This window comes from Muscardinus avellanarius (assembly GCF_963383645.1).
Source record: "Muscardinus avellanarius genome assembly, chromosome: 13".
Lineage (NCBI taxonomy): Eukaryota > Metazoa > Chordata > Mammalia > Rodentia > Gliridae > Muscardinus > Muscardinus avellanarius.
The window spans coordinates 36618540-36637914 of NC_137799.1; the positions used below are offsets into that span (position 1 = coordinate 36618540).

Here is a 19375-nt window from a genome sequence, read left to right on the forward strand (position 1 = left end):
CCCCTCTGGGCTGACCACCGTGCAGCAGAATGCCTCGCTGGCTCTTTCTAGCTCTCCTGTGGACTGGACAGAGGACCTGGCCAGACATGGCTGCTGTGTGAGAGGGAGGTCACGAAAGCTCCCTTTCATGAAAAAAGGTCTTCAAAGATTGCCCCTCCTGCCCCACCTCACCCCACACACCAGACCGTACCAATGAGGCAACCAAGCCTTCAGAGAATGGCACTTTATTTTAAGACTTAATTTTTTTGCCATGGTTTTCTACTGATTCGTCCATGATGGTGTCATCTTCTTCGATGGTGACCAGGACCTTCTTGCCCACTAGATTAAAGATATCTTCAGGGGGATAGCCTTTGGGCTCACCCACCTTCACAGTGAGCATGTCCAGTGTGAGGATGGTGCCTTCTGGAATTTTCACCTTGGCCACCACAGACTTGCCCAGCTGTGGACGAGATGAAGACTTGGCGTCAGATTCATACTGTGTCACACTCAAGGTCCCTGATCAGGTTCCGCAGGATTCACGGAACCTAGACCAGTGTCTCGCACGCACAGCCGTGGCCAGTGCAGGGTGCTTCACAGACTTAGGGTCCTTTACAGTGGCATGCAAAGGAGAGGGTTCAGGCTATGGAGCTGGACAGAGCCAGGTTCAATCCCTATTAACTGGGGGGAAGTATGCTTTGGTTTCACTGAAAAAAAAAAAAAAGGGAAACAATAGTGCACTGCATCTTTCCTCTTCTTTTTGAGTACTGGAGATTGAACCCATAGCTTCCTGCATGCTAGGAAAGTACCAGTGAGCCACATCTCTAGACCTTCTTATTTTTATTTTATTTTGTGTGTTACTGGGGGTGGAACCCAGGGACTTTCTACCTCCGGGCTATACTCCCAAACCTATTTTATATTTTATTTGGAGACAGGGTCTCACTAAGTTGCTGAGAGCCTCACTAAGTAGCTGAGGCTGGCTTTGAACCTGTGCGATCCTCCTGTCTCAGCCTCCCAAGTGCGGGGATTACAACCGTGCGCCGCCATGCCCGGCTAGTCTCTAGACCTTTTTAATTTGTGTTCTGAGGCAGGGTCTCGCTAAGCTGCCCAGGTTGGCCTCCAGTTGGTCACTCTGCTGTAGCCTCCTGAATAGCTAGGATTATAGGAATGCACCACTGCACTCCACCACTCAGTGTCTGTCTGTCTGTCCATCTGTCTGTCTATTTTTGTGGTGTTGAGGGTTGAACCCAGGGGCATTCTAACTCTGAACAACACCCCAGCCCTATTTTATTTTTATTTTGAAACAAGATGTCACTACGTTGCAAGGGCCTCACTAAAGTGTTGAGGTGGGCCACAAACCTGCTCTCCTCCTGTCTCAGCCTCCCAAGCGCTGGACTGCAAGTGTGCGCCACACCTGGCTTACCTGCATCTTTTTAGAAGACCCTGAAGATTAGTGACAATATGCGACATAACTGGAAAGTAAAATGAATGTTCTCTCTCTTTTTTATATGGTACTGAGGAAAACTTAGGGGCATTTTGCCTCTGAGCTATAGTCCCAGCCCAATTTTTTTTTTATTGTTTTACTTTGAAACAGGGTCTTTCTAAATGTCTGAGGCTGGTCTCAAACCTGCAATCCTCTTATCTCAGCCTCCCAAGTACTGAGATTACACGTATGTGCCACCATGCTTGGTGGAACAAATGTTCCCAATACAGGAAAAATATAATTACTTTTGTCATTACCTAGTTCAACATGTCATCGTAAACATGGGGCAACCGAGGCCCAAGAGGGTGGGTGACTTGGCCAAAGGTGCAAACAGCCAAGAAGACAACTGAGGAGGTGAGACGGCTGACTCCTAGCCCGGGCTCCTGAGGGAGGCAAACCTGACTGCCACTGTTTAGTAAACAGGGCTATGGAGGCTCAGTGTGGGAGGGTGACTGTTCTGCAGACCACAGGCAAGGGCGGGGCCTAGGAAGGGGTACAGGACGGGCAGGTGGCAGGAATGAGGGCCACCTGGAGCTCATGACCAGTGTTCCTGGCTCTCTATAGATGCTCTGAAACAACCCATGAAAGAACTTGACATCCTCCTCACCCAGGAATCAGTTCTGCTTGGAGTTTAGTGCCAGGAGAAAAAAAAAAGTCTGAAAACTGATGACTATCCAATTATTCACATCACTGTGTTTCACGGTGAGCTCAGGCAGCCAAATTACGTGTTTAACTCCTGCAACTAACTCTCCGGTTTCTGGAAGAGTCCTCTCCCCTCTCCTTCTATCTAGTTCTTTGTTCTCTTCACTATCAGCCCCCGGGAGGTCTGTATCCTTTCATTTGGGGGCAGCGACAGGGAGGCCCCACTAGAATAAAAATAGCAAGGGTCCCCACGCATGCCTGTTGTCCACCTTTGCCTCGGCCCAGGCGGCAGGTGGCAAGCCCAGCAGCCCTGAGATGCCTGGCTCTGTGACTCGGAGGAAAGAAGGTCCAGGCCACAACTTCCAAGAAGCCCAGAGTGCTGTGTTCCCGCTGGCCTGCCTCAGCCTCACTCCCTCAAGTCTGTGGGTCATGCTGCCAGAGGATGGCAGCACCATCGCGTGACGACGCACACTCCCCATGCCTCCCAGGCCTGCCACAGGCTCTCCCATGCTGACCCACTCCAAGGACCCAAGGTTTGGCCCAGTGAAGACTGCAATGTGATCTGGCAGAGAAATGGTCCGAGAATTTCCCTTAAGAAACACATTTCCAGCAGGGTGTGGTGGTGTAATCCCAGTACTTGGGAGGCTGAGACGACAGGATCACAGGTTCGAGGCCACCCTCAGCAACTTGACGAGACACTCATCAATAGAGTGAAACCCGCTGGGCCTGGTGGCGCACGCTTGTAATCCCAGCATTCGGGAGGCAGAGACCGGAGGGTCCTGGTTAGTGGACAGCCTCAGCTACTTAGCGAGGCCCTTTGCAACTCAGTAAGACCGTTTCAAAATAAAGAGACTAAGCCGGGTGTGGTAGCACAGGCTTGTAATCCCAGCATTTGGGAGGCTGAGACCGAAGGATCGTGGTTCGTGGAAAACCTCAGCTATTTAGTGAGGCCCTCTGCAACTCAGTGAGACCTGGTTTCAAAATAAAGAATAAAAAATAGGGCAGGGGGTATAGCTCAGAGGTTGACTGCCTGGGTTCCATCCCCAGTCCTGCAAAAATAAATAAATAAAGAGACTAAAAAATAGGGCTGGGGGTGTAGCTCAGGGGTACAATGTCCCTGAGTTCCACCCCCGGTAGCCCCCCCAAAAACCATAGTGAAACCCTATTTCAAAATAGAGACTAAAATAGGGCTGGGGATGTGGCTTAGAGGTAGAACATCCCTGTGTTCAATCTCTAATAGAAAAAAAAGAAACAAGTTTCCGCTGCTGCTCACGGGAGCCTGAAAGAACTCAGGGACCAGGGCGGCATCTCTTACCCGGCTGGGCTCGGCAGGGCTGCCGGTGACCCCACCTCTCAGGCGCGTGCTCTGTGCCCCACCCAGGACCGCGGGCCGGGCAGCGCCGGGCAGTACCCACCTTCTCATTGCAGGCCATCTCACAGGGCAGCAGCTGCTTGGTCGGGGAGCCCAGCGCCCTCTCCACGAGGCGTACAGACCGCACCAGCTCAGCCAGCTCTCCAGGCTCCAGCGAGGCCGAGTGGTCGCTCCCCTTCCAGGTCTTGTCCAGGGTGATGTGGCGCTCCAACACCTTGGCCCCCAGAGCCACTGCAGCCACAGATATCGCTATGCCCGTCTCGTGCCCAGAGTACCCTACGGGAATGTCAGGAAAGAGCTTCTGATATTCCTTTAAAATGGAAAAAGAAGAAACCAGTTACCCACTGGGGTGCTTCATGAACATTCTCCAGAGTCAGACAGATCTGGGGTGAGACCAGGTTAGCCCCCCACTAGCTGTGCAACCATGGGGAGATACTTGGGGCTCTCTGAGCCTCTCATTCCTGAGAAGGATAACAGTCCATCAAGAGTTGCCCTGATGCCCGGGCATGGTGGCGCACGCTTGGAATTCCAGCATTCGGGAGGCTGAGACTGGAGGATCGCGGCTTATGGACAGCCTTATCTACTTAGTGAGGCCCTCTGCAGCTTAGTGAGACCCTGTTTCAAATTAAAGAATAAAAAATAGGGCAGGAGTGTACCTTGTAGGTCAAATTCCCCTGGGTTCCACCGTCAGACCTCCCCCCAAAAAAAGTTGCCCTGAAAGCAGGAGGGCACTCAGCACATTGTAAATGTTCCCAAACCATGGTTACTGTGACCATTAAGAATGAACAAAGCCGCAGGTGTGGTGGCACACACTTGTAATCCCAGTGCTTGGGAGGCTGAGAAAGGAGAATCGCACAGGTTTGAAGTCAGCCTCAGCTACTTAGTGAGGCTCTCAGCAAATTAGTGAGACCCTGTTTCCAAATAAGGATAAAATAGATCTGGGAGTGTAGCCCGGAAGTAGAAAAGCCCCTGGGTTCCACCCCCAGTACCACACACACACACAAACACAAGAATGCACAAAGCCAAGAGCGGTGGCACACGCTTGTAATCCCAGCATTCAGGAGGCTGAGACCAGAGGATCACTGTTCACAGACAGCCTCAGCTACTTAGTGAGGCCCCCTGCAACTTAGACCTTATTTCAAAATAAAAGATAAAATAGTAGGGCTGGGTTATAGCTCAGAAGTAGAATACCTCTGGGTTCCATCCCTAGCACTAAAAAAAAAAAAAAAAATGTACAAGCTGAGTACTTGGGAGGCTGAGACAGGAGGATCGCAGATTTAAGGAGAGCCTCGGCAAGTAATAAGTTTCTCCTCAATCTAGCAAGATGCTATTTCAAAATAAAAATAAGAAATAGGGCTGGTGGTATAGATGGAAGGTAGATCGCCCTTGGGTTCAATCTCTAGTATGACCCCAAAATTTAAAAATGCATAAGCAGGCCTGGTGGTGCACACCTGAAATTCCAGTAAGTGGGCAGCGGAGACAGGAAGATCAACTTAGGAGGCCCTCAGTAACTTAGTGAGACCTTGTTTCAAAGGAAAGAAAGAAAGAAAGAAAGAAAGAAAGAAAGAAAGAAAGAAAGAAAGAAAGAAAGAAAGAGAGAGAAAGAAGAAAGGAAGGAAGGAAGGGAGAGAGAGGAAGGAAGGAAGGAAGGAAGGAAGGAAGGAAGGAAGGAAGGAAGGAAAAGCAAGCAAGCAAGATGGGGGTATAGCTTGAAGACAGAATGCCCCTGAGTTCAATCCCCAGTACCACACACACACACAAAAAAAATGTACTTTGTAGCCAGGCATGATCACAATACCAGTACTGGGAGGCTGAGAGAGGAGGATCACAGCTTTGAGGACAAATTAGTAAGACTCAGCAAACTAGCAAGACCCTGTTTCAAAGTAAAAAAGTAGGGCTAGGGGTGTGGCTCAGAGATAAGAATGGTCCTGGATTCAAGCTAGTTACACACACACACACACACACAGAGTACATGCCTAGCATGTGCAAGGCCCTGGGTTCAATCCCCCAGCACCAAAAACAAAAAACAAAAAAACAAAAAAAGGATGTATTGTGGAAGCTAAGCAGGAAGATCATAAGCTCAAGGGCAGCCTGGGCAACTTAGCAAGATCTTAGCATTGTCATCCCAGCGTTCGGGAGGCGGAGACCGGAGGATCCCAGCTCATGGGCAGCCTCAGCTGCTTGGTGAGGCCCTTCACAACTCACTGAGACCCTGTTTCTAGATAAATAAATAAATAAATAAATAAAAAGACTAAAAAATAGGGCTGGGGGTGTACCTCGGAGGTACAATACCCTTGGGTTCCATCCCAAGTGCTGCAAAAATAAATAAATAAATTAATTAATTAATTAATTAATTAAATAAAATTTCAAAAAGGTCTGGGGCCAGCTGGGTATGGTGGCACACATGTGTAATCCAAGTACTTAGGAGGTTGAAACAGGAGGATGGCAGGCTCACAGCCAGCCTCAAAACCTCACGAGGCCCTCTACAATGTAATAGAACCCTGTTTCAAAATAAAGAATAAAAAATAGGGCCAGGAAAGCCAGTTGTGGTGGCACACCCTTGTAATCCCAGTACTTGGGAGGCCAAGACAGGAAGATCACGGGTTTGCGGTCAATCTCAGTTAATTTACTGAAGCTCTCTGCGACTTAGTGAGACCCTGTTTCAAAATAATAAGAAATAGAGCTGAGAGTGTAGTTCAGAGGTAGAACACCCATGGGCTCAATCTCTAATAACATAAAAAAATAAATACACAGATAAATAAATTAATTAATTAATAGGGCTGGGGGGTTGGGAGCAGTGGTTCACACCTGTAATCCTAGTATTTGGGAGACTGAGATAGAAGATCATAGGTTCCTGCCGGGTGTGGTGGCGCACACTTGTAATCCCAGTTCTTGGGAGGCTGAGACAGGAGGATTGCACAGGTTCGAAGCCAGCCTCAGCTACTTAGGCTCTCAGCAACTTAGGGAGACTCTGTTTCCAAATAAAATAGGAAAATAGGTCTGGGAGTATATCCTACAGTTAGAAAGCCCGTGGGTTCCATCCCCAGCACCACCAAAAAAAATAAAATAAAATAAAAAATATTGTAGGTTCCTAGTAAACCTCAGCACCTTGTAAGGCCCTCCACAACTTAGTGAGACTCTATTTCAAAATGAAAAAAAATTAGCCAGGCTTGGTGGCGCGCACTTGTAATCCTAGCACTTGGGAGGCTGAGACAGGAGGATCGTGCAGGTTCGAAGCCAGCCCCAGCTACTTAGTGAGACCCTGTTTCCAAATAAAATATAAAATAGGTCTGGGAGTATAGCCCAAAGGTAGAAGGCCCCTAGATTTCATCCCCAGCACCACAATAAAATAAAACAAAATTTAAAAAATTAAAAAATAAAATAGGGTTGGAGGTGTAGCTCAGAGGTAGAATGCCTCTGGATTCAACTCTCAGTATGTATGTATGTATGTATGTATGTATGTATGTATGAATACATTAATTAATTAATGGCCTGGGGATGTAGCTTAATGGTAAGGCACTTGTCTAGCATGTACAAAGTGTGGGTTCAATCTCTAGTTACAAAAAAGGAAAGAAAAAACAAAACAGCAACAAAGCATTTAGGAATGTTTCATCCTGAGAAAGCCACCAGGAATGGCAATATAACTAAAACCGAATGCCTCAGCTCGTTCAAAAGGCATCCGGCACACTGTCACATTTAATTTGCCTATGCTTCTGAGAGCAAGCGCGCTATATGCACAAATATTATCATCAATTATACAGACAGCCCAATCTCAAAACAATCCATGGGCTGAATGCTCAGTAATGAATTAACCAGCTATCTATATCACTGACTGCAACAAAAGACATTCTAAGGAGGACGAGTCTTGTCAGTGACCAGACTGCTTGAGTACAGTAGAAGAACTCAGGTGGGTTTCACGCGAGATCAGCACGGCTGGGTGGCAAAGGCCTGGGAGAGCAGGCTCGCGGTGTGTGCTGCAGCAGGTGCCAGGCCAGGGCATCCCACGAGACTAATGAGGCAGGGAAGCAGGAGACACCACTTTCTACATTGTATATTTCAGAGTTAAGAAAAAAAGTCATAGCGGGCATGATGGTACACTACTGTAATCCCATTACTTGGGAGGCTGGGACAGGAGGGTCAGAGGTCCGGTGACAGCCTCAGCAGCGTAGGGAGACTCTTAGCAACATAGCAAGACCTTGTTTCAAAACAAAGGACTGGGGGTGTAGTTCAGAAGTGGAATACCCCTGGGTTCAATCCACAATACAAAAAAAAAAGAAAAGAAAAAAGTCATGTCATAATCTCAGTACTTGAGAGGATGGAAGATTTGAGGACAGCCTCAGCAAATAGTAAGACTCTTATCAACCCAAGGAGATCCTGTTTCAAAATAAAAGTAAAATGGGGCGAGTGTAGCCTGGAGGTAGAATGCCTCTGGGTTCAATTCCCAGTAACACACACACACACACACACACACACACACACACACACACACACACAGTTTTTCGGTACTGAGGATTGAACACAGGAGCATTCTACCCCTGAGCTACAACCCCAGATCAATTTTATTTTTTATTTTGAAACAGGATGTCACTAAGTTGCTAAGACTAGCCTTGAGGCAACCTCAGTACTTGGAAGGCTGGGACAGGAGGATCACAGATAAGAACCAGCCTTGGCAACTTAGTGAGACTGTTACAAAATAAAAAATAAAATCGGGCTAGGGATGTAGCTCAGGGGTAGAATGCCCTGGAGTTCAATCTCCAGTACTACACACACACACACACACACACACACACACACACACGCATGACAAAAGACATTCTAAGAAGAATGTCTCAATCTACTGAGAGAGGATATGAGCCAGCAAGTCAGAGGAGGGGCCTCTAACAGTCCATATGCACAACTAATGAAAAAGTGTATGAGCCAGGTGTGGTGGAACACACCCATCATCCCAGTATTTGGGAGGCTGAGACAGGAGGATCACAGGTTTGAGGACAGTCTCAGCAATTTAGCAAGACTCTCAGCAACCTAGTGAAACACTGTTTCCAAACAAAAAATACAAAGAACTGAGGGTGTATCTCGGAAGTAGAATGCCCCATGGACACACACACACACACACACACACACACACACACACACACAGAATAGATGTATGTGAAGACTGTATAGTATGCATATGATTGTACATATGGTATACGACTGTATATATCGTATACATAATAAACATGAGCATTCCATGTTAAATCTTATAATGGAAGAAATTAAGATTGGGGTTAAGAAAACTTAATTTACAGTCACCTTCAGAACGTATGTGCTTTCTCAACGACTTGGCTCTCATTTGATTCGCACTCAAATGCTCACATTACCCAGCGTGCATGGTTGGTTAGAGTTTGGGCATGTACGAGGCTCTTTTCCCCACAGTAAATGGCTCGGGCAAAGCCAGCAGCGCACAGTGGCCGATCCGAGGGCTCCCTCCCTCCTGCTCACCGAGATGACGCGCAGGTTGGCATCCTCGGGCTGCAGCGGGTACGCGCTGGTGCACTGGAGGAAGCAGAAGTTTGGGTTGAGGGGCTTCACGATCTCATAGACCTGCTTCATGGTGTCCATTGACTGCATCCCGCTGGAGATCACCATTGGACGGCCTGGGGGGAACAGCAGGTTCTTTTTAGGGGTCCAGACTCCCCGCAAACACATCCAGACCACGGGTCTCATCGTTCAACTAAACCAACAAGCATCTCTCAAGACACCATGCTAGCCCCTGTACGGGAACAGCGATGCGTGTGGAGGGCTGTGCCCTCGACCACAGAAAATGTAGGTTCCTGCGGTTCCCAACAGGACGCTTCAGCAAAGTGAGCTGATTTAAGGAGTCAGAGAGAATTCACACCCTAAAGGGAAGATGAGCATCTCAGCTGATCCAGACGTGACGCGGTTCGGTCCCGGCTGAACACCCCAAATCTGAAAAGGCAAAATGCAAAATGCTCCAAAACCGGAAACATTTCTGGCCCCCAGCATTTGAGGTAAGGGAGGGTCAGTACTGACCCCCAATTCAAAAGCATGGCTGAGCTGGTGTGGTGACACACGCCCGTAATCCCAGTACTCGAAAGGCTGAGACAGGAGGATCGCAGGTTCGAAGCCAGCCTCAGCAACTTAGTGAGGCTCTCGACAACTTAGTGAGACCCAGTTTCCAAATAAAAATTAAAATAAGGGTGTGGCTCGGAGGCAGAATGCCCCGGGCTTAATCCCCGCACCAAAATCCAAAACAAGGCAGAGCTGGGGGTGAGGCTCAGTGCACCCCCGGTGCGCTGGCTTTGCTTGTGCCTGGGCAGAGCACCGTCTTCTGAGTCTCAGATTCTCGTCTATGAAATAAGTATAGAGCATCATAATAGTAGGGCCTGCTCCATCCCAGGATTGTCATGAGAAGCAAAAGAGATTGCTCATGTTGCAAAATCACTTTACAAATGTCACAAGAGAAGTTAGACAGACCGACCACACCTACACAGAACCTCACAAGGTTTCCTCTAAGAAGTTGTATATATACTATCATACCCTTAATTACCTATAAGTTAAAAAGTTCTTTTTTGTGTATGGTACCGGGGATTGAGCCCAGTACCACATGATGTTTCAATACATACATGCTGTTTCATACATACAATACATACATTTTGTTTCAATCCATACATAGATTGTGCAATGTTCAAATCAGGTTAAGCGTACTGTCTCCTCAAACGCTTATCATTTCTCTGTGATAGAGACATTCAAAATCCTTTATTCCTCTGGCAAACACCATTCTACTCTCAACTTCTATAAGATCAGCTTTAATTTTTTTAATTAAAAATAAATTTCTAGCCAGGCGTGGTGGCGCACGCTTGTAATCCCCACGCTTGGGAGGCGGAGATAGCAGGATTGCGCAGGATCGATGCCAGCCGCGCTGGTTTAAGAGACCCTGTTTCCAAATAAAAAAGTATAAAAAATAGGTGTCTTGGAGTGTAGCCAGATGTAGAAGGGTTTCCAGGAACCCTAGTGCCACCAAATAAAATAAATATAAATAAATAAATAATATATATATATATATATATATATATATATATATATATATATATATAAAATTTCTAGCCAGGTGTGGCAGTGCACGCTTGTAATCCCAGCATTTGGAAGGCTGAGACCAGAGGATCACAGTTTGTGGACAGCCTCATATACTTAGTGAGGCCCTCTGCAATTTAGTGAGATACTGTTTCAAAATAAAGAATATTTTTTTAAAAAAAAGGGCAGGGAGTGTAGCTCGGAGATAGAATGCCCCTGGGTTCCATCCCCAAACCTGCAAAAAAAAAAAAAAAAAGGGAAATGTCTAAGCTGGGCATGGTGGCACAGGCTTGTAATCCCAGCATTTGGGAGGCTGAAACAGGAAGATCGGAAGATCGTGGTTCACAGACAGCCACAGCTACTTAGTGAGGCACTCTGCAATTCAATGAGACCCTGTTTCAAAATAAAGAATAAAAAATAGGACTGAGGGTGTAGCTTGAAGGTAGAATGTCCCTCGGTTCCATCCCCAATACCGCCAAAAAAAAGAAAAAAAGAAATTTATAGTAAAACCATCACACTATTACATCCCCGCAAGCTAGCACATTAAAGAGTGGAAGAGGGTGCTGGAAAGCGGTTCCTAAGGTTTGTGTTCAAGAGATGTGCCTCAAAGCGGACTGCCACCAGGGGGTAAAAACATGAAGGTTTGGACTCCCCAGGGTTTTATAACAAAACGAGACTCACCTTTTTTGGCCGTCTTTTCCAGATAAGGAAAATTGTTAGTGTCTCCAGATCCAACTTTGAAAAATGGAACATTCAGTTCATGCAGAAACTCCACTGCCATCTACAAAAATCAGAGAGGGAACCCCTTTAACTGCTATCCTCGGGGCAGGGGTGACGCAGGAAGAGAAAAGCCCCCTCCTCTCACCCAGGGAGGGCTGACGCAACCACCTGAAAGCAGGCAAGATTTGTTCTCCGTCATCAATCACTCATTCCTGCCCACCCACCCACTGCCCAGCATCGGCTGCCGCTGCGGGAGCCCAGAGAAACTTCTTTCCCCGCCAGCCCTTCCTCCCAGGCACCAGTGCACAGTCCCGAGAGGGCCAGGGCCGAGCTTCGACCCAGAAACCAGGCAGTGAGACAGTGAACGCCTTCAAAGGCCTTCTTCTTCCTTTAGGGCCAAGCGGCCAGGAAAACAGGTCCTTTTAATCCCCGCCAGAAAAAGAAAATAGAGTGCTTCGTAACCCGGCCCTGACACCGTGCACCAATGGCTGGCAGGCCCACCGCACCACACTGCCCACAGAAAAGCCAGCCTCGTTCACCCCCTCTCGACACACGTCCTGCTGAGGTTCCCTGCCTCGGGGCCTCAACATCCCTGGGCTCATCGGTTCGACTCAGGGTGCTGGGGGCTGCGTTTTTACTTTGCCTGTGGTGCAGGGCCTGGAAGTCTACACTTCCATAGGTTTCTGGATAGAGCCACTGCTGCTACCCATGAACCATGCTCCGAGGAACAAACTGCCAGGCATGAAAATCCAGAGGGTAGGCGGTGGGAGGGAACAGCACAAGAAGGTCATTCTGCAAGGGATTTTTTTTTTTTTTTTTTTTTGGAGGGGGCGAAGGAGTACTGGGAATTTAACCCAGAGGCATTCAAACCCTGAGCTACATGCCTAGCCCCTTTTATTTTTCACCTTGATACGGGGTCTGGCTAAGTTGTTGAGGGTCTCACTAAGTTGCTGAGGCTAGCCTCATACCCTGGGATCCTCCTGTCTCAGGCTCCCAAGCACTGGGATTACGGGCATTCACCACCACGCCTGGCCGAATTGACTTTATTCATCTATTTAGGTTTTTTGTGTGTGTGGTGTTAGGGACTGAACCCAGGGGCATTCTACTTCTGAGCTGTACCCCCGGGTGCACGTGACTTTAAAGCAACCCACTGTGGCTAAAACTTCACCCATCTGTTCAGCAGGTCCTGAGAGCTACTGCAAACATTGGGGCTGAGGTCAGAGAATAACGGCTCCTCTGTTTACACACAGGTGGGGAGAGGTGGAGAGCCACGAAAAGTGCTCGGCCAGCCAGTCCGAAGGCAATGTGTGACCCTCCCAGTCCAAGGGCCACCGTGCGGTGTGGCCAGGGAGCCTGAGCCACCGTCCGTGCAGTTCCTGTCGCTGCCTCCTCTGCTTTATTTCTTCTCTTTCCCTCCCCATTCTCATCTACCCCATTCTCTCTTGTATGTCACACTTTACCAGCCATAAGAGGGAATTAAAACACTCCCTGCTCTGAACTAGGGATTGGGCCCAGGGGAACTCTACCACTGAGCTAAACCCCCGGCCTTTTAATCAATTTATTTTAATTTATTTACTTATTGAGGTGAGGGCTCGCTAAGTTGTCCAGGCTGGCCTCACACTGTAATCCTCCTGCCTCAGCCTCGAGTAGCTGGGATTATGGGTGTGCACCACCATATCTGGCTTGTTTTTTACTTGTACTATATTGGTTGAAGAAGTCTAATTTCACCAGCCTTCTGGCTGTGTCTGGTGGACAGAGGCTGTTTTCTGTGTAAAGAGGGAAACCCCTAAGTTTTCTCTAGAGAACGTTTAGCTGGTGGGAAAACAGCAGGTGGAGGCATGAGCGTGGAGATGAGGAGCCCTGCGGGAGAATGCCAGGGCAAGCAGGGCGAGGAGGCCAAATGGGGGCGGGAGCCACTCGGCAAAGCTCACCTGCAGCAGCCGTGAAACCCACAGGGTCTTCTATAATTTTCAAGTGATGAAAAAGGGCAAATTCCTGCTAAGATTGAAGGGTGCACTGCCCATTTTGCAGCCCTCCTGGGAACCACTGCCATCTAGTGGCCACTTAGAAAACTGCCGCTTCGGATTCCTTGCCCTGCAAAAGCCACCAACTTTAGTCCTCTGGAAGGTTCCAGCCTTGTGTCTTTAAGTGGCACCGCTGTGCATCCTGGGCTTCTCGGGTGCATCAGAGCACAGCAGTCTCCTCATGGACCCCTCGGATTTCCCTGTCATGCCTCCCCTATTTTGTCTAAGGCATGATGAAGCCAGGTAGCCTCAGGCCTTCTTCCTCACAACCCACCCCACAGCACAAAGCCTTTTGGGGTCTGGCTGAATGGAACTGGGCCAATAAGACCCTTCTCTGGCACCTGAAATTGTTCAATGCACAGAAAAGGGTTCCACCCACCAGACCAGTTTGGGGAAAATGCCAAAACCCCTAACTCCTTGGAGAGTTAGGGGTGTGTGTGTGTGTGTTACTGGGGACTGAACCCAAGAGCATTATACCTCCAAGCTACACATCCATCCCTTTCTAATTTGAAACAGGATCTTACTAAGTTGCTGAAGATCCTACCAAGTTGCAGAGGTGGTCCTCAAACCTTCCATCCTCCAGTCTCAGCCACTCAAGTATCATGATTACAGGTGTGCACCACTGTGCCCAGCTTTGTTTGAATTTAAACCCAGTGTTTGCTGTGTGTGGAGGTGCACACTGGTAATCCCAGTACTTAAGAGTTTGAGGTAGGAAGCTGGCAGGTTTGAGGCCAGCCTCAGCAATATAGCAAGACCCTATTTCACCTTTTTTTTTTTCCAGTTCGGTGCTAGAAATCGTATCCAGGGTCCTGTGCATGCTAGGCAAGCACTCTACCACTGAGATACATCCCCAGCTCCTACGCTATTTCAAAAAGGAAAAAAAAAAATATTGGGCTGGTGTGTAGCTCAAAGGTAGAATGCTCCTGGATTCAATCTCCAGTATCACAAAATAATAAATATACATATATACATACATACATACATACATACATATATAAACAAACAAATCCAGTGTTTGCCCAATCTCTTCGGCTGAGAACATTTTTAACTCTAATTCAATTAATCAATGAGAATTGACAATATGTGCCCACAGGACCCCATTTCTATGTTGTGTGTTGAGAAACTCTAGGAACTGCTAGTCTCCAAAAGGGGTAACAGGAAAAAGAGAAGTAGATGCACAGCTCTAAAGCCCCTTCCTCTCCCCTCTTTCTGAATCCTGCAGAAGAGGAGAAAGAAGGCTGGAGAGAAAGGGGCTGCACCAGGATGAGGGGGAAACGGGCCACCTGCTGGTGGTGTCCAGGGAAGGAGAAGCGAAGAGGCCCCGTGGAGGCAGGTGTGGGAGGGCGGGAAGCTCAGCCCCGGCCATTGGTGGTCGGGAAGCGTGACCTTCAGAGGCCACTGCTGCGGTGAGAGCTTTCATGTGCGTCCCCCACATAGAAGTAGCCACTGGGACGGAGGACGCTCTGCTTGCTTCAGCCCCCTGCACACGCCTCAGCGCACCTTGTAGCCAAGTACCCTAGTAGTGTTCTTAGCCCTAATAAAACTGCCACGCCTTAACCTTTCCTAGGTACACCAAGGAAGCCCTAGACCGGCAGGTGCGGTGGGGGAAACGGCACTCAGTAAATGCCCACTGTCTATAAGGAAGTCAGTGGACAAACACTGGGAGCCACTTACTGGGTAAACACGGAACAAGGAACCAACCCATGACCCACCTCCAACAGCCGGCTGGACAGGAAATGCTGGCTCAGCAAAGCCAAGCCAAGAAACTCTGCTGTAAAGTCTCCTCGGACTGCGCTTCCCTGCCAGCTCAGCCACGAGACCCGCCGGGAGCCTCCACAGGGGCCTGGGGAGCAGGACCGCTCTCACTGGGAGGATGCAGACCAGGCGCTGTCCTCGCCCCTGGGGCCTAGCTCACCGAAGCCTCCCCAGCACTCAGGGGAGGCGCCTTCACGATCCCAGGGAACACTCCGCTCCAAGGGCTCCATGCGGAGCCCCAGCCACACGGAAAGCGTCAGCACCAGGACCTGCGCTCTCAGAGCAAGCGTCCCAGACACCGAGAGAAGGGCTTTCTGGGAAGTGGAGGGAAGAAAACCCAAGAAAGGGGCTCAGGGTAGAGGCACCCCGACTCTCAAACACCCAGCCACGTGGAGGGCACGACCTAAGAAGTGACTTTGTTGCTGGGCACAGCGGCACAAGCCTATAATCCCCGTACTCTGGGAAGCCGAGGCAGGAGGATTGCAGATCTGAGGCCAGCTTCAGCAACTTAGCGAGACCCTGTTTCAAAAAAGAGTGCCCTGCCGGGCGTGGTGGCGCACCCTTGTAATCCCCACGCTTGGGAGGCGGAGACAGGAGGATCGCGCTGGTTTGAAGCCAGCGCTGGCTTAAGAGACCCTGTTTCCAAATAAAAAAACAAAAGTATAAAATAGGTCTGGGAGTGTAGCCCAGAGGCAGAAGGGCTTCCAGGAACCCCAGTACCATACACACACAAAAGAGTGCCCTTAGCATTCACAGACACAAGTCCAACTCAGGAGTTCAGCACCTGGAAACATGGACTGAACATCCCCATCCCAGGTGTAAGTCACCAAGTTTAAGTATATAAATCCCTTCAGCATCACATTGTGGTTTAAAACTGAGAAACTTTTGGGCTGGGGATGTGGCTCAGTAGTAGTATGCTTAAGGTCCTTGGTTCAATACATAGAAACACGTGCACACTCACACACACAAAGAAAAAAGGTGATAATTTTTTTTTCTGCAGGTCTGGGGATGGAACCCAGGGGCATTTTACTTCCAAGCCACACACCCTGCCTTATTTTTATTCTTTATTTTGAGACAGGGTCTCACTAAGTTGCAGAGGGCCTCACTAAGTAGCTGAGGCTGTGATAAAATTTTAAATCATAAGACTAGACAGAAAAGTCCAAAAGAAAAAACCAATTGGACATCATAAAATTAAAAATATTTGTTTCAGCCAGGTGTGGTGGCACGCGCTTGTAATCCCAGCATTTGGGAGGCTGAGACAGGAGGATCGCGGTTCTAGGACAGCCTCAGCTACTTAGTGAGGCCCTCTGCAACTCAGTGAGATCCTGTTTCAAAATAAAGAATAAAAAATAGGGGTCAGGGTGTAGCTCAGAGGTAGAATGCCCCTGGGTTCCATCCACAGTAACATCAAAAAAAAATTTTTTTAAAAGATGCTTGTTTCAAAGGAAGAAAGCAAAAAAGACAACCTACATAATGGGAATTTTAAAATTATTCATCTAGGAAACTTGTGGAGCTGGGTGTGGTGTATACCTATAATCCCAGTACTTGAGAGGCTGAGACAGGAGGATCACAGGTTTGAGGCCAGCCTCAGCAACTTAGTAAGACCCTGTTTCAAAATTACAAATAGGCCTGGGGGATTTAGCTTGGAGGTAAAATGCCCCTGGGTTAAATCCCCAGTACATCCCCTAAAAGGGAGAGAGACAGACAGACTTGTATTTAGAATATAAGGATAACCCTTTTCTCCAAAAAATATATACATATAACCAATAAGCACAAGACAAGATGTTCTTCACCAGACATTAGTGAAATGCAAATCAAATCATGATACCACTTCATATCCAACAGGATGGTTCAGATCAAAATAGACAGTAAATGTTGGTGAGGACGCAGGAAAACTGAAAGGCTCAAATACTGCTGGTGAGAACATAAAATGGTCCAGACACAGTCGAGTGTGGTGGCGCACGCTTGTAATCCCAGTTCTGGGAAGCTGAGATAGGAGGATCGCAGGTTCGAGGCCAGCCTCAGCAATTTAGTGAGGCTCTCTGCAACTTATTGATATCCTATTTCAAAATAAAAGAATAAAATAGAGCTAGTAGTGTGGTTCAGAGGTAGAATGCCCTTGGGTTCCATCCCCAGTACAAAAAACAAAAAACAAAAAAAAAAAATTAAACAGAGTTACCATGTGACCTAGTCATTCCAATCCTAGATATATGCCCAAATTTGTGCGTGCGTGCTCCCAGCAGCATCATTCATGAAAACCTGAAGAAGAAACGCCCCAAATGCCTGTCAGCGGACAAATGAACAAATAAAATGTGGTATACATAACACTATTCAGCCGCTAAAAGGAGCGGAGCAGTGGTGATACATGCTACAACACGGATAACCTTGAAAACATGCTACATGAAAGAAATCAGGCTCTTAAGACCACAGATTGCATGATCTCTTTATAAACGCATGAGGAGAGTGGTGGTTGCCTCAGGCTGGGACAATGGGTTATTTTTCTTTAGGGGACAAATTTTTCTTTTTGTGGTTTGTGTGTGTGTAGGGGGGGGGGGTACTGGGGATGAAACCCAGAGGCATCCTACCTCCAAACTACACCCTTAGCCCTATTTTTTTATTCTTTATTTGTATACAGAGTCTCACTAAGTTGCAAAGTGTTTCACTAAGTAGCTGAGGTTGGCCTCGAACCTGTGATCCTCCTGTCGCAGCCTCTCAAGTACTGAGATTACAAGCGTCTGCTACTATGGCCAGCTCTAGGGGGTGGTTAAAAAAATGTTCTATGGGGAGCAGGGCGTAGCTCGGAGGTAGAACACCCCTGGGTTCAATCCCCAGTACCACAAAAAAACAAGTTCTATAATTAGTTGTACTAATGTTTGCACAACTCTAAGTATACTAAAACCCACTAAATTGTATACTTTACATATTTATTTATTTATTTATTTTTTGTGTGGTACTGGGGATGAAATCCGGGGAAATTCTACCTCTGAACTATACTCCCCACCCTATTTTATCTTTTATTTCTAAACAGGCCCTCACTAAGTTGCTGAGGCTGACTGTACACCTGTGATCCTCCTGCCTCAGCCTCCCAGGAACTGGGATTATAAAATTTGCACCACCACACCCAGCTCCTCTTTCTTTCTTTCTTTTTTTCTTTCTTTCTTTCTGTACTGGGGATTGAACCCAGGGGCACTGTATCTTTAAGCTACACCCCCGGCCCTATTTTATTCTCTATTCTGAAACAGGATCTCACTAAGTTGCGGGCAGCCTCACTAAGTAGCTGAGGCTGGCCACAAATCTCGGGTTTTCTTGTCTCAGCCTCCCAGTACTGAGATTACAAGTGTGCATGCACCCCACTCCTAGCTTCTGCAGTTTCTTATCTGTAACGATTGTTCTATCTCAAGGGTTTATTAAGAGGAATAAGTTGATTTGTAGATTTGATTTACCTAGCAAAGCCGGGCGTGGTGGCGCACGCTTGTAATCCCCGCGCTTGGGAGGCGGAGACAGGAGGATCGCGCAGGTTCAAAGCCAGCCTCCGCTGGCTTAAGAGACCCTGTTTCCAAATAAAAAAATGTAAAATAGGTCTGGGAGTGTAGCCCGGAGGTAGAAGGCCCCTGGGTTTCATCCCCAGTACCACCAAAAAATAAAATAAAATACCTAGCAGGGAACTGAGTAATAATAAACATGTAAATGTTAAAGATGCTTTTCTTGATCTCTTGATGGTAGAACCATAAATAACCAAGTCTTTTGGATTCCAAAGCCCATGTTCTTTCCTCTTTAACCTTTTTGCTTTGCGTCCTTTAAGGATCTGGATCTGGCAAAAGCAAGGGATCCTCCTTTGGTTCATCTATTCATTGATGCACTCACAGCAACTATCTTCATAACACCTACTAGGTGTCAGGTACAGGGATGTTGGGGCCCAACAGTCTGGCAGAGAGAAGCAATATTTAACAGGAATTACAAGCCACTTGTGGTGGCGCATGCCCGTAATGCCAGTACTTGGGAGGCTGAGACAGGAAGATCGCAGGTTCAAGGACAGACTCGATCAGTAGTGAGATTCTCAGCAACCTAGCAAGACCCCGTTTCAAAATAAAAATAGAATAGGACTAAGGGTGTAGTTCAGAGGTAGAATGCTCCTGGGTGGTTCAATCCTCAGAAACACACACACAAACACACACACACACACACACACACACACACACACACAAACAAAACAGTAATCACAGAAATAGAGGGCACCATGAGAACTTACGGAGTCGGGAGAGCCTGGACCAAGCAGAGACACAGAGAAGAATTCCTGGAGCAAGTACTACTTAAGAAAGGACAAGAAAA

General features: G+C 47.7%; 1 protein-coding gene across 2 annotated transcripts in view; it reads right to left on the reverse strand.

Annotated features, from left to right (window-relative positions):
- Positions 1 to 229: 229 nt before the first annotated feature.
- NANS (N-acetylneuraminate synthase) overlaps positions 230 to 19375 on the reverse strand; it is a gene marked incomplete at both ends in the record, with an annotated part of 28475 nt that continues 9329 nt past the window's right edge. Inside the window, 4 exons of one of the 2 annotated variants that reach the window (XM_080708509.1) lie at positions 230 to 439; positions 3517 to 3783; positions 8955 to 9109; positions 11229 to 11328. In XM_080708509.1, the coding sequence (XP_080564635.1) occupies positions 230 to 439; positions 3517 to 3783; positions 8955 to 9109; positions 11229 to 11328 (732 nt within the window). Of the gene's footprint in view, positions 458 to 3512; positions 3784 to 8954; positions 9110 to 11228; positions 11329 to 19375 lie in introns of both variants that reach the window. The other variant, XM_080708510.1, reaches the window with a different exon arrangement.